This window comes from Hippocampus zosterae, chromosome 9 (genome assembly GCF_025434085.1).
Source record: "Hippocampus zosterae strain Florida chromosome 9, ASM2543408v3, whole genome shotgun sequence".
Classification (NCBI taxonomy): Eukaryota; Metazoa; Chordata; class Actinopteri; order Syngnathiformes; family Syngnathidae; genus Hippocampus; species Hippocampus zosterae.
The window spans coordinates 15542271-15557993 of NC_067459.1; the positions used below are offsets into that span (position 1 = coordinate 15542271).

Here is a 15723-nt window from a genome sequence, read left to right on the forward strand (position 1 = left end):
ATAATAAATAACTCGCACGTGGTCTGACCAAAAGTATAAATTTGTGGCGGGGGGGGGGCATCTAATTACGACCAGAGGCTTCTGCCCGATGCCAGCGAAATACCCAACAAAATGAAGAATAATAAAATGGAGGAGGTGCCGAGTTCCAAAAAACTGGATGCCCCGACCCCTCCTCTATCTCCCCTCCAACGGACTCAAGTCACCCTCTCCAGGAGCCCACGACCGAGAGGTATTTGCCTGACTAGTGAGGGGGGGAAAGTTTTTTTTGAGGCGTTAAAACAGATAAAGAAGGGGGGGGCATGGGCGGTGCATGACGACAAGAGGGAGACTTTCCAAGGGAGCGAGAGAGCGAGAGAGAGAGAGAGAGAGAGAGAGAGAGAGGGAGAGAGAGAGGGAGGTTGGACCGGGCCTCGTCCTAAGTGTAGCCCGAACCTCCTTCTCCACTCCCACGGCTAACTCAACTCACTAAATAATCGATTCCCCTAAATAACACCTTTCGGACAATTTACACGTGGGAGGGAAACGATGTTGTAGGCGTGTTGTAATTGTAGTCGCCTTTAAAAAAAACAAGGAGCCCAAGGAAAAGTTAGGAAAGACCGGTTTTCCCTGGTCCATTTTCACCGCTTTTGTGTTTGTGAATGGCGGAGTAATTCGTCTACTGACAGCACCGATTGTCCTGCACGAGTGAACGTCCCAAGCTGCTGGCTCCCTCGGTAAGTTTTCCTTGGTCGTTCTAATACCTTGTACCATACATTTACTTTTTTTAATGCACCACTCTTTCTAGTCACAAAGTTGTTTTAGTAACCATGTGGCGTCATAAAACAACAGTGCTATAGGTGGCGAGTTCCTATTCGAGCATCCCCCGCACACGCATAACGATCTTGTGACTTTTGTTGAGCATCTTTCAGTGCTAAACATGACTTGACAAAGTGTGCAGTTTCGTGTGCGTTTGTACGTGGAAAAAATTTCATTTGTGGTATTGACATTTGTAAAGCATTCCTTTCCAGCGGCAGGTTGTTTTACAAACCTGAACTTAATCTGAAATTAGTAATGGATAAGACGCCAAATACTTTGGAATTTGCGGTCAACATTGTTATAACAAAGAAAACAGCCACATTACATTTTATTTTTGTATTTCAATCACCATAAGCTATTTGCAGTATGCTACAAAATAACCCCCCCCTCGCCCACGTCATATAGTTAAGCTCTATTTAAAAGACACAATTTTAGGTTTGTACATTCTATGCAAACCCTAAATACATTCTTCACTTCACAAGGCCAACATTTCTCCTTGTGGCCTACATGGAGTGCCAGGAGTTTGAGCCCTGCGGTTGTGTTCTGTGATCTAGGGTGGGAGTGCCTCTTGGTTTTGGGGTAGTCAGATGACAGCCTACAGGTCCTGTCTTTGCCGGGGACTTGAAGGCTGTCGTTACAACCCCCACTTTATCTATTGACCTAGTCTGTCAGTTTGCACCAGATGGTTTTGCCCTTTAGAAAAGGCAGACATGAAATACTTTCCCGCTTTGGAGCAAAAAAAGAAGGCAGGAGAAGAGGTAAAATGACAAGTCAGACTGTGCATGTTACTTTGCTAGCAACCTTTTAATTAGCACAGACACCAGCATCATGACTTGTTTTTTTTAAGGACGTAGGTAGAATCTTGCTTGTTTTTAGAACATATCAGGGTTTAAATAAATTATGTAATGAAAAAAACAATTTTTATGAGTTTTAATAGGGAGATGACAGCATATTGTCATTGTATATTTGCTGCATGAACAAAACTGGTATTATATCCCTGAACACAACAAGTCAATGCTGACCCCTGTACACACTACAAGTACACTCACCTTGTCTATCTTGCCTACACGTGAATTAATCAATCAAGGTGGATTGAACATAGTACCCCCTGTATTTTAAGTCTTTATATAGAGTAGTGTCATGTGATACAAGTGACCCGACGACGTCAACGTAATGTTTACAAGCAATGCTAAAGACTGGACAGGCTAACTAATAGTTTCATGCTGTTATGATCTTTAAACAAGATAAATCTGAACACAAATAACACCTGAAGACAGACGTAATACTCAGCCATATATTCTTTATCTTTGCAAAAAATGTTTGTTTTGGTTGTTAAACTCTTCTTCGTGTTGTCTCTGCTCCCATGTGGCTAAAGCACACAAGAAGCAGCACGATTTCCACTGATTGTAGAAAAATAGGGCAAAATTTTGTTATTCCAATGTTATTCCATTTGATGTCATTATTGTATTACAAAATACAAATGTTCTGATTACAAAACACATTATGATTTTTTGTGGTCATGTTGGGCATGCTGGAATATACTATATTTTCATTCATTTCAATGGGGAAAGATGATTTTGAGATAAAAGTGTTTTGAGTGATGAGCGTGGTTACACAAAAAATTAAACAATTATCTTAAAGCGCCGTACTGTATATGCTAACTGGATAAGTTTGGCGTGAAGGTCCTTGATCTCCACCCTCTTCCAACAACTTGATGAACTTTATACACCAGAGATATTGAGCCGGCAGGTCCTCAGAAATGTTCTTCTGGATGAATGAACCCTCCAAAATACTCCATAATTCATTTCATGTTCACTGTCGGCACTTGTATGGTTGTGATGATCCGGTGTCCCAATGCTTGTGTTCTTGTAGCATTATGTGACGTTTAGATTTCATTTTCGACTGCGATAAAGCTTTCTATCTCTGTCCAGTTACATGACAAAAACAAACGCTTCTAAAAATGAACTGAGCGGATTGGACTTGATAAGGAGCATTTGAAATTCCTTGTTTTGCATTAGCTGTCCTATCAGAGGAGCCACGTCAGGTCAAAACAACTCCGTATAACAGAACACGTCCAAGTCCTCGGCGTGAAGAAGAAACAACTCGGCTTTAGCCTTGTCCCTCCTTTCAAAGGGACGCAGATATCATTCAAGAGGCCGAAGTAAATGCTGGTTTACAGCGACACTGCTGAATAATGACGTGAAATGTGACTTCACCAAAAGAAGCGTTGAGGGATTGCTGTGGGCTTTTGCTGTTTTGAGTGTATGCCTTGGCTGAGTAGTTTTATGCAGATGCCGAGCACATGGTCACATCCGAGCATTGGAACTGTTGAGCTTGTCTTTTTGAACAACAGCAATGAAGAAGAAGAAGAAGAAGAAGAAGAATGATGCAATCTGCCGCAGCTCAAGTTCACACGAGAAGTATATTGTTTGATATGACAATATGGATTTTCCCACATGCTTTGTGTGCCTACTGGCGTAACTGAGAGGCGTTATTCAATAATAACGCTCACTGTCAATCGTAGCCATGCAATCCGTTTCGTACCAGTTTAATAACTGGATGTTTTGCATGAGGATCACCAAGTGTAAAATCTGAATGTATTCTGTATTGGGTTTTTTGTTTTAAAAGTCATCAACAGACAGCGCTGTAATGTACATGCTAAACCGTCAAGTGTTATACAGACTAGTCAATATGAAAACTGTACGACACCATAATTCGGATCACGGCATGATCATCGCTAATTGTGTAGGAGGCAGAGAAATTAGTCCGTCACCTGAATTGATTGAAATCAAGCATCAGCATTGGTACAAGTAAATGGGGGGGGGGGGGGGGTGCAGTTTAAAAAAAAAAACTTTTCGGCCCCTGCACTCTCAAAGTGGAAGCAGATTGGGAAATGATTCTGCCGCACATGACGAGGTCCCTGATTATTTGCCAATGTGCGTTTGCAAACCTGTTGCTATGGTGGTCCATCCATTTTCTAATCCGCTATCCATACAAGTGTCGCGGGCGTGCTCGAGCGTTGGTGGGCCCAGTATGAGAACACCCCACCTGCCCCCCACTTGGTTGTACGAACTTTATCTGGATATCCCAGTGGCAAGCACACCCAGCAAGAGGATTTTTTTTTTGGTGGGTTTTCTCTGGGTACTCCGGTTTCCTCCCACATTCCAAAAACATGCAGGGCAGACTGATTGAACACTCTGAATTGTCCGTAGTTGCGAGTGTGAGCGTGAATGGTTGTTTGTCTCTGTTTGTGCCCTGTGATTGGCTGACAACCAGTTCAGGGTGTCCCCCGCGGCCTTTGTGAGGATAAGTCGATCAGAAAATGGATGGATGGACGATTCGACTTGAATTTGACGACATTACTCTCAACAAAATCAACAAAAATCTGAAGTCATGCAATCCCGACCTGCCAGTCATTGTTGATAGAAGCACAACATATGGGCAACTTTGTTTGCATTTACTCTACGCGAAAGAACAGTTGAGAAAGTAACTCGGCTGGTGGTAATAGTGGTGTCGTAAATGTAAATGTCGACGTGTAAGCCCAAATTCGACCGCTGTGATGTTTCCACTATCATCATGAGCTATGAAGTACTTGAGTAAACCCAGATTGAGCACTTAACACACATGTGCTTGTCCTTTGTTTTTGCAGACCACAACTTTTAGTGTTCACATGGAAACAATAACATTGTCTTGTTCCAAACGAGATTTCCTGTTGAGACTTGCTTTCGAAATGTTTTGAGTTTTTAGTTTCCATTATCATGTCAACAAAGGGCCTAAAATGTTTTATTTGGTTTCATTGACTAAGCGCTGTTCTCATATTTTACAGAGAGCAAATAGCTTGAATACAGCGGTGCCCAAACTTTTTGGACCGAAGATTGACTTTTCAATCAACTAACCTCCCACAATCGACTCGTTACTGTGCACACGCACATACACGCGCACGCCACGATGAGCAACAGCCTGACATGGAGGCTTTTGCAGCCTGTTAACTATCGTAGCTCACATGTACCATTTTAAAGCGCTTCCCTCGGCCCTCTAGATTCCTATTCTTTGCCCGTGCCCTCGGTGAATTGTACACGAAACTAACTCTGAATGAGAATAACGATAAATATATAGCGCACCCGCTCTGATCACAAGCTGCGCTAACAACTTCCGGTGACGCAGGTCACGCGCCACCGTAGGTTAAAGATTTACCTGCTTTATTTATTTTTTTTTTAAAATACTTTTTGTAAAAACAAGAATGGTAGGATGATTACGGTGCAATGTACATGAACACAAAAAATATATTACTCACAAGACACATAAATGGTTGTTTGTTTGTTTTTTCTCCTCCACACCCGTCCGATCGACTTGGGACCAGTCCGCGATTTACCGGTCGATCGCGATCGACGTAATGGGCACCCATGCTTTAACACAACAGTTGGGGTGTTTGTCTCTAAAATTTAGGTTGTGGCGATTGTAACAGCAACGGAAACCAAAACAACGTTGCAAACCACCCCGAATCCGTCACATCCAAACGGCTATTCAAAAGACTACCGGTACTTTTAGAACTGTACACGCTGTGTCATGGAAGGAATTTAAGGGAATGGATCGAAGCAAACCCACCACACCTTTATTTTCATTTCCTTCCGAATTATGTTTGCTGGAACGGAGTGGAACATTTGACATGCCAAATAACTTTCATCTATGCACGTTGATTTTGGGAGCTGTCATATTTTCAGTTGAACATCCTAAACTGCTACTGTACATTGATGGCACTTCTAAATTGAGATTGCAGGTTATTTCATTTCGCCTTCCGTGGAGGAGTACTTCTTTGGTTCTTCCAGTTAACCAGACAGAACAACTTGAGGCTTTGTATTTGTTTGGAAACCGTGCGACTGTCTTCTCGACTGGTGAAATGGCTCTCAAGGTGCAATTACTGTCAGTTACTCTCGCAGGATTTTCGCTTTGAGAACACTTGATGGTGGGGGTGAGCAACGAGAGCTTCCCTCACTTTAATAGCATGTGTTTATATTTTGGTTCGTTTCCAACCTCGAATCGAAACCTCATGTCGCACCAAGTGTTTTCAAGCCACACCCTGCGTCAGATCGAAGCTCATCTTCACCGCGAGTGGAGTGCTTTGATTTGCCTCGCCTTAGCGCGCAACGCCAATCTCCCCACCGCCTTTGCAACACGTTGACATATCAGATTTGTCACGATACAGCCTGGCATTTCTTCGCCTGCCCCCCGTTTCAGACAGAAGTCGCTAAAACGGGCCATAGCCGCGTCAGGAGTCTGCTTTTCACACGCATTCACTTGCACACCAACGTTTTGTTGAAATCCATCATACACTTTTGGCCCGCATTTAGCCAATCTAACGGGGGATATTTCCCTACTTAAGTCAGAATACAAAGCTAAGATGTGATGCATATTTCCGAGTGACGTTATAAGCAAACCCGTGTGAGACATGTGACTGGCCTCTTAACTGTCCTCTTTTGTGTTGTTCGCTTCGTGGTTTTTAAAACATAGACTCGCAGGCTTTTGTTGAAAGGCCCTTTTTGTTCCACTGAAGTCAGGCAGAGCTTTAATTAGGTGCCACTCTATCTGCCTGTGTCTTTGTGGGGGCGGGTTTTTGATTATTGCCAACTTAAAAAGTGCTTTGATGCTAGCACCCACGGATCGGTTTTAATGTGAATACAATTACTATGACTAATAGTATTACCCATACACCGCCAATCAAAATTCTGATATGGCTTAAACTCAATCTGAACGCCTTGACTGTAAATGTAACGATGAAACCATCGACATACTTAGATGCATTAAATTTATTTAGTTATTTTTTAAAAATCATTTAACACGTAATTATGCTCTGTGGAATTTGTATCTCCACATTGCAGAAATATATATTTGGCAATACTTCACGTTCATATCAACAACATGGAAAATCCAATTTATTATTTTTATTTATTATCCAGAATGTCGAGCTACATGAAAGATCATCAGTAACTAGTTACTGCTAGGAGTTGAACAGCTGGTGATGAAGGAAAGACGACGTGACACTGAGGGGGAAACAGCTGAACGAGGACCGAACAGAAGGGAATAACTTTTCATTTTGGCCATCTGAGCCAGACAAGTGGCACAGAAACTCAAACTGACAAAGAATAAATAAAAATAGAGAACGGCAGGAATGAGGGCTGTAGATGTTGCTGTTAAAGTTCCTGTACGTGATGATTGAATCAGAAACGAGGTTTGGAGTTCAAGTCGAGCTGTTATTTTACATCCATCCATTCATTCTCCGATCCGCTTTTATCCTCACAAGGGTCGCGGGGGTGCTGGAGCCCATCCCAGCCGTCTTCAGGCAGTAGGTCGGGGACACCCTGAACCGGTTGCCTGCCAATCGCAGGGCACACGGAGGTGAACAGCCATCCGCGCTCACGCTCACACTCACACCTAGGGACAATTTAAAGTGCTCCATTAACCTGCCATGCATGTTTTTCTAATGCGGGAAGTACCCGGAGAAAAGCCACGCAGGCCCCAGGGTCCGCCAGTTGTCATTTTGTAGGTCTATATTATTATTTTTTATTTGTTAAATGTTTTCTCGTAGTTGGCGGCATGGAGTTTGACCTTTCACCTTTGAACATTAAGAGTCCGGAAAATGTGTTGCTCTCATTATCGAAGTTGTTCCAGGAAACCAACACACATAAAGTTGCAACACCCGTTGCTTGGAACCACCTCGGTCGTGTCTGCAGGCTCACTTGGGTGACATGTTCTCTTTTGATTAGCGAGCGATCCAGAGAGAGATGTTATGTTCTGTCCCGATTTTGCCGTCCATCTTCTCCGACCGAGTGCGCTCATCTTCTCGGCAGCATAAAGTCATCAAAGTTGGTGCTTTATTCACTGATCTGGGGCGGTGTTGATGATCCAAAAGCTTGGCTGGTGTCAGTGCTCCATGTCACAAAAACAATGGTGAACCCCCACCGTTGAAAGCTGATGTTCCACTTCCTCATCAGGTCCTTCCTGCTTCTCCAAAGCAGGAAGCTTAGTTGGGGGCCCCACATCATGCCCTGGTCAATAATCCTCCAGAGTGAAAACAGATGTGATCGGTCATAGTTGAACAGTAATTTATTTGTGTTTACCCATATTTGTATTCCCCGCTCAGAATTGAAAAGCTAATTTAAGCCCACTGATAACCACATCTTCTCGAAGGCTCCTGATGTCTACATGACAATTTTTTTGGGGGGGTGGGGGGGGGACTTGTGGACATGCCCAATAATAAGACGTCCTGATTTATGGCTGCAAGTGCAGAGTGCAGCTTGCGTTCTTTTGGGGGGGGGGCTTCTTCCAGACAGCCAACTCATAATCTTATTTTCTCTGCTGGCCATGGCCATCAAGTAAGGGGAAAGATGTTTTTCGCTGACGACACACGTCCAGCTCTTGAATAAACGCGCCCAAATTAGCTATGCGGGGAACTTGTAGCCAGCCCGACCTCCTCGGCAGCTGAGCACTCAATTGTGCATTACTCAGTCCCCCTGCTGCGTTTCTTCAGGGGGGTGGGGGAGTATCCTCCTAAGCAATTGTTATGGGATGCTTTCGAAAGCCGTTCATCACTCGTATTAACTACCAGTCTGTATTTAAATTAGAATTACAGTACAAGGTGTTCTTTGTTTGCTACAGCAGTGATGCAATCCGACTGTGGTTGCAAGTCAGTAACCTACTTTGAAGCTGCAGTAATAATTCTCGAATCAATCAATTTGTAACCGAGTCGGCACAGTGTTAAGTGAGCAGGGAATTTGAACCCACGTTGCCAACACTGAAGTAAAGCTAGTGAACTTCTAAATCAGGGAGTGTCAAACTAATTTTTGTCGCGGGCCTCATTGTCGTTACGGTTTCCCTAGGAGGGCCGTTATGTTTTGGACATCATTTAAATGTTTAATCACCTCCACATATTCCATAAACAGCGCAAAAACAAATTGATGGATAACTAGTTTAGAAATCCAAAGTCATGAATAATGACTTGTTTCAACATTGTTTACATTAATATAATAAGGGGTTTGGTTATGAGAAAATGCTAGCAATAACATGTAATTATGGATTGTGTATGACAGTTTGACATTTTGGTTCCGAGCATCATGGTACTTGACGTCCTTGATTTGTTTTCGCGGGCCACTTATAATGATGTGGCGGGCCAAATCTGGCCCCCGGGCCTCGACTTTGACACCTGTGTTCTACACCATCAGTGACCTTTTTTTGGGGTGTGTTTCTATTCAGAAATTGCCTTTCTAAAAATTGTGTGTGTGGGGGGGGGGCGATTAAGTTTGAATTGGTTATTAGGTGAGCTGGCTAAAAATTTTGGATTTAAAAGATTCAGTCAGAAATTCCTCATTGCTGTTAAGGATGCGAGCTCACAGAAAACGCAAGAGTCTCCATGAAAGCATTCCACGATGCTCGATGTTCTTTTCAAGAATCACTTTAGCAACTATACCTTTTGTGCATAATTTGTTTAATGGCCCATTTGTCCGATGGTTCTGTCTGGGCTCCGAGGGCATTTGTTTTTCAAGTCCAAGGAATTATTTTTGTTCGCTTAAGTAGTATTGGGCGCCACACGTGTATCGCTGTAAGACAATAAAGCTGTGTGATTTATGCCACTCATTAAATTTGTATTTGACTGAGAATAATTATCTATAAAACTTAAAATGGATACCGGTTCCCAGTTGAAAATGTTGGCTCTTTTAACTCCAAGCCTTACGTGTTTGCTAGCTGGACTACAGACTGTTGGTCTTGTTGGTGCGTATTCACTTAGTTGCCGGGTGATTTGAGCGAAAGTAGAAAATGCGGCGTGGAAGCATTGCTTGAGTTCCATCTTGATGATCAATCATGTTGCTTGTCGTCAGTCCCTCCTCCCTCCCATCAGTGCGCCGCCATCCAAAGTAAGCGCTTGGCTCCCATCTTATAGCAAACATTCGCTTCTCCACTCGTCTCCTTGGTGCTCCCTGCCGTCGTGACTTGCCCCCCCCCCCCTCCTCCAGTTTGACGTGCGCGGTTACTTGCAAGTGCCGCTAGAGGTCATGGGATGGGCCTCTGGGTTTTTGTTCCGGCCTCACAATGGCTCTATTCTCCCAACAGCGGCGAGGTCTTCTCAAAGCTACAAGACATTGGAAACCATTGTGACTCATCGTAACATGATGCAGACGCACAGACACACGGGAGTGTCTTCGAGTGTTCATCTAGACTTAACTGAATTACTTCTCAGATGATTTTGGAATGCTCACGCTCAAGAGAGTGACTGAAATGTTCTAGAAAAGTTAGCATGACAACCTAAAATTCTGTTGCAAAGGGCAGTGGATTTTATGAGCTGACTGTTGATTTTCATTTCAAATTGGCAAGGTAGTCGATGACCTCAGACTTGATAAGCATTACAAAGCCTCAATTCTTTTTATTTATTACTTTCTTTATGGCTTACAGGAAAGGCTCAACCCTTTATTACATATGAGAATTTGAAATTTTGCACGATTTTAGCAAGCACCAACCTTGGAATGACATGTTTGATTTGCTTTTGCGGGCCACATAAAATGGTGTGGCGGGCCAGATCTGGCCCCTGGGCCTTGAGTTTGACACCCGTGTGTTAAAGTGTAAAAAGGACACTTTTGGATTTGGAATCAACCTGGAAGCTTTTTATTTCATTTATGAAGACAAAGACATCATTAGTGTGAGATAGATAATTCTTTAAATTGCACGGGAATTGATAGGGCACCTGTTTGTGGTCGTGTGGATAGTTCAATTGTTTGTTGGCTTATTATTATGTAGGCATTGGTTAAAAACGTTTGTTTGTCTATTTACTAAAAGAATAATTTTTAAAAAGTCATAGAAAAATGTTTTCTATTCACCAATAAATTCATGCGTTCTTATAATGGTGAAGTACTGTTGCATCAAACGTGTTTATAAGTGTCCTCCATACTTCAGAGGCCACATGCATGGCCGTGATGGAAATATTCCGCGTTTGTCCTTCAGCTGATAGCAATCAAAAGCAGAAGAGAGAAACCAAAAAGCGCACAAGCAAGGAAGAGTTTCCGACGCGGCCTCATTTTTTCCATGTAAAGTCGTTCCCGGGAAACTCACAGAGGTGCATGTTTCTGGTTTTTTTTTTTTGTGTGTTGGACAAAACCTTGAACTGTCAACGTGGAATAATGCATAGTGTGAGGGGTACTTCCTGTCAAAGTAGCAGGTCTCAGTCCTTAACAGTAAAAGCAGGGCCATATGCTCGATTTTTTTTTCTTTTACTTATTTTTTGTCTCTCTTGGAAAACGTGAGCTGCTTGTAATCGGATCTCATCGATGGTGAGCTCAGGTTGGAGGCCTGCCAGTGGTCCACCCATACAGCCGCGTGTTGCTCCCTCACATTAACCTACTAAAAGTCACAATCCGTTTAGTCGTCGCAGCTTTGCAGCAACAAAGAGACGTCTTTACTTTGTTATGTAAAAGGAGATTGAAGCAACACACAAGAATAACGTGTGTGTGTGTGTGTGTGTGTGTGCGCCCGCGTGTGTGTACAATTTTGTAGTAAGCTTTTAAATTGCTGGTTTTCTGAGTCTTGGTCTTGTGACATTTGAAGTTGGTTCTTACCTGAGCCCTGAGCAACTGTGATGTCATTTTCAGTCGACAGCAAGTGGCAAAATGGCCGCCCCCTGATATGATAACAAACCCATTTTTGCTCCTTAATTCGTATTCCACAAACGCACTACAATCAGAATGCATTTTTTTAGACTATTGGGGCCACATAAAACATTAGTGTAAAGAACATGTTTTAGTTCACTTCCCCATTAGAGATGTTTAAAAGAATGACTTTGTTTATTATGTGGACACAAGCGATCGTCGACATGAATAGTTTTGCATTTCCTGTGTTGATGACTATTCACACATATCAAATGTTTGTCTTCTTAGCTACCAAATGGAGCTCAGATGGACCTGAGATAACACCCGCTGCCAGTCTACCTCGCATCCTGGTCTTCTTCTGGACCCGAAACCCCAGAATGGCAGATCCCACCAGGCTAAGCTCAGAGCCGGTGGGGACCGGCAGTGCCGAAGTCAACGCCTGTAGCTTGGAGATTGAGAGGAAGTATGACATCATCCCAGCTGTCATCTGCTCCATGTGTTGCCTCTTTGGCATCATTTACTGCTTCTTTGGTGAGAAACAAACCCTTCAGCCCCCCCCCCCCACACACACACACACAAACACACATTACACGCATGCTAGAAGTGGGAACGGTCCAGTATCCCGCAACACTTAAGTGAGGGAAGTGGACACAATTCTCATCCTTTGGTCTTTAAACACTATTTGAGGGTACACACACACACCAAGTGAACAGTGCAGGAATTACAGCAGTTTCCATCTACATTTTGCCTCCCATTTTTTGAGGATCCAAAAGTAATGGGACAAATTGATAATCATAAATCAAGCTTTCACTTAGTTTGGATTACCAGATAGATTGAGAACCAGTCAGGCTGATATTTGTCATTTTGACTAAAAAAAACAAAACAAAAACGGAGATAACAAAACATATATTTTTACCATATTGCAACATATAATTGAAGACATGTCAATAATGTCCTGGGTTCCTGTTTGCAATCATATTCAGGTTCAGGTGATTGACTTGGCCATTGCCAGACATAACATTCCACCCCTTTGCCTTGAAAAATTATTTGGTTGCTTTCACAGTTTGGATCGTTGTCCATCTTTTTGGCTGAATATGAGAAAATATTGTCGCCTGAAACTCTTCAGAATTCATTCTGTGGCTTTCTTCAGCATTCGCATCATCAATAAATATGAGGGATCCCGTTCCACTGGCAGCCATTGATGTCCACCTGGGCGTGGAACAGCCAGTTCTCCCGTTAATAACTCCCACACCAGTCTTCTGATTTGGATCTACAGTAAATCCCCTCAAATGATAGCTTAGACGCCTACAGTTACAGCTCATCTTGTTTATTCCACTTCAAATCCATCGGGATTGTGTTTGGAGCCAAAAAAGATGCTCGCTGTCCAAATATTCATGGACCCGACCGTATTTGACTCACCAATAGCGAACAGTTAGCAATGATGATCCAATGCCAACTCGGTCGCTCACGATTGCTCCATTTTTGTATTGTAGGTTACCGTTGCTTCAAGGCGGTCATGTTCCTGTCCGGTCTGATGTTCGGCTCTGTTATCATCTTCCTGCTGTGCCACAAGGAGCACGTGCTGGACACTCAGCTCAGCGTGGAGGCCAGCGCCGGCATCGGCCTCGGTATCGGCCTGCTCTGCGGCCTGGTCACCATGATGGTGCGCAGCGTGGGCCTCTTCATGACGGGCCTCCTGCTGGGCCTTCTCTTGGCTCTGGCCGCCCTGCTGCTCACTCTGCAGTTCTACACGCCCACCACGGTGTGGGTGCCCCTGGGCGCCTTGCTAGGATCGGGGATGCTATTCGCCGTTTTGACGCTCCAGTGGCAGAAGTTGTTCACCGTCCTCTCCACGGCAGTGTTCGGCGCCGCCATCATGACGGTGTGCGCCGACTACTTTGTGGAGATGCTGGCTTTGGCCTCGCACGTGTACGGCTGCCTGCGTCTTTCGCCGGGTCCGCCGCTCTGCTGGTACAGTTTGGTCATTCTGGGCATCTGGCCCACCCTCAGCCTCCTCGGAGTCCTGGTCCAGTGGAAACTGACGGACGGCAGGTTCTCCCACACCGAGGGTGAGGATGAAATGGCGTGACTCGTACCGTTGGACCGGAGATGCCAATGATGTGTTAGAAAGTAACGCGTTGCTGCACAGCATCCGTTTTTTACAGCAACGATGAATCCAGCACGTTATTTTTCTCGGTGGAGCAATCCGGCCGAAGTTTGTTTACAAAGTAGCGCTCCGTTACCGCAGATCAATTAATAATGTTGACAAATAGCTTGCAGATCTGTCATTGACCATCTTTTTGGGCAGCGGTGAGTAACATTAGACATTTGAATAGGAATCACACACAAGTTTTCAATCCCGCATTCCCCTCATGCGTGTATGTAGAACAAAACTAATAATTAACAAATAACATGAATTCCGAGATGAAGAAACACAGCCAACTTACAGTACATTATAGAATACCGGTACATAAGAAAAGGAAACTACAATGTTGAGAGTTCAGAAGTGAAGCATTCTGGGAGTTCCCCATTTCGCATTCCGCCTGAGGAAAGTGATATCACCTTTGCACATGTCACATTTTGACCACAAAAAAACAAAACTAAAAAATGGAGGCAGGAGTAAGCATGGATAGCAGCGCATTCAAGCTTGTACTCATAAGCAATGTGCATTATAAGTCTGATACAGTTGCAGATCAGAGACCGAAACAGACCGCCTGAAATTTTTTTCAGTGAAGCCTAGGAAGACTTTTTAATGTACTGTAATAAAAACAAGCCCAGAATTGTTGGCACCTGTTGATTGAACTCAAAGTAACTTGTACTCTGTTACTTTTCAAATCAAGTAAGCAGGAAAGTAGCTTAGTTTCAAGTAACAAAGCTGATTCTCAAGGTAGCTTTGGCAATAGCGCGTGGGAGCTTGCGCACACGATGCCCCGATGAAGCGACGCTCACATTTGCCCTTTCCCCTCTAGTGGTTTTAAGTCGGCGTCAGAAGAGAGTACAGCTGATGCGCATTCGAGAGAAGGACGCCAGGAAGCGACAGCAGGCAGGTGGGCAGGAAGGCACATACCGCCGTAAAGCCACCCCAGTGAAACGTTACGCTGGGGACCTTCTGGCACCGGTCAGTGTCACCCAACATGGCGTGTGCTGTGGTTTCTGTCTCTCCTTCCATCTTGATTTCTTAACCGTGCACAGTGGACTCTCGGAACTCAAACCGGGCTCTGAGGCTTTTCAACCGGATTTTCTTTTCTATGCTTCTATCATGAGCAGCGCAGCGCGCTGCTCAGACGAAGATAAGTGTTATAGAAACCGATGACTCAATGTTCTATCATCAAGTCGTTTGAGTTCCAAGGGTCCACTGCATACTTTGTCTGGATCGCAACAATGCCATCTAACTCAAACTGTCTGCATGTTTTTTTTCCAGAGCTACCTGCAAAGTCTGCGGGACAGACAAATGGGCACCGGGACTTCCCTTAGTAGCCAGAGCACCACCAACCACACTATGATTGACTTGGACTGTGACACGGGCTCCACGGTGCCCCTCACAACGACAACTCCCGTCGTCAGGGTCTGAGCAAACTATTTTTAAAAGAGGAGAGAAGAAAAAGGGACATTCTGGTTCCGTTACGTGCTTGTGTTGTTCTGAAGAACTTGTGAGAATGTTTTGTTGTTGATCTGCATGTGAATAGAGGATTACCAGTGGAGAGGGATGCTGCTTTTTTTTTTTTTTAAATTGGGAATGAAGAACATTGAACGCCACTAGAACTGCGGTGCTTCTTAGAGGAACAAGACACAAGCCACAGAAGGTTCTCTTGTTTCTCCCATCGTGCATTGACCACATAACAGAGCCTGTGGTGCATTTCTATCAGCTAGTAAATCTGACATGTACTGTACTTCAAAAGTTAAGTTGCATTGCCTTCAAGTGTTGCGTTGTTACCGTTTCTCATTGAAGGACGTGTGATGTTTTTTTTTTTATTACCTTTTAGCTGCAATATGTCATAGTGAAGCAAAAACTCATTGGTGATTGCGTTAAAGCCTTTTTTCTTTTAGTTGCACTCAGATTTTTTTTTGTGAAGTTTTAGTCTGCGTGTGCTTGTCAAACGTTATAATTTATTTGTCATACAACCAAGTACAAGGTAGTGATGTTTTTTAAAAAGTGTTTTTGATTGGTAGCAGTCATTATCCTGTTTGACTTTAGCCGGGACATTTCAACGTTTTTTTTTCTTCCTAATTGTGTACATACATGTTGATAGAAAAGAATAAACTACATGTTTAATACTTAGTAGTTCAATGAGACCCATTG

General features: G+C 43.6%; 1 protein-coding gene across 2 annotated transcripts; it reads left to right on the top strand.

Moving 5' to 3' along the window:
* The first annotated feature begins 11642 nt into the window (after nt 1-11642).
* Nucleotides 11643-15702, top strand: LOC127608310 (transmembrane protein 198-like). Of its 2 annotated transcripts, none has more exons than XM_052077345.1 (4): nt 11643-11954; nt 12917-13492; nt 14393-14470; nt 14845-15702. In XM_052077345.1, the coding sequence occupies exons 1-4, from the start codon at nt 11648-11650 to the stop codon at nt 14895-14897; spliced, it is 1014 nt and encodes a 337-aa protein (XP_051933305.1). In that variant the 5' UTR covers nt 11643-11647; the 3' UTR covers nt 14898-15702. The 2 variants fall into 2 exon arrangements, with proteins under 2 accessions (XP_051933305.1, XP_051933304.1); XM_052077344.1 differs by having other exon boundaries at nt 11680-11954; nt 14393-14541.
* Nucleotides 15703-15723: the final 21 nt, after the last annotated feature.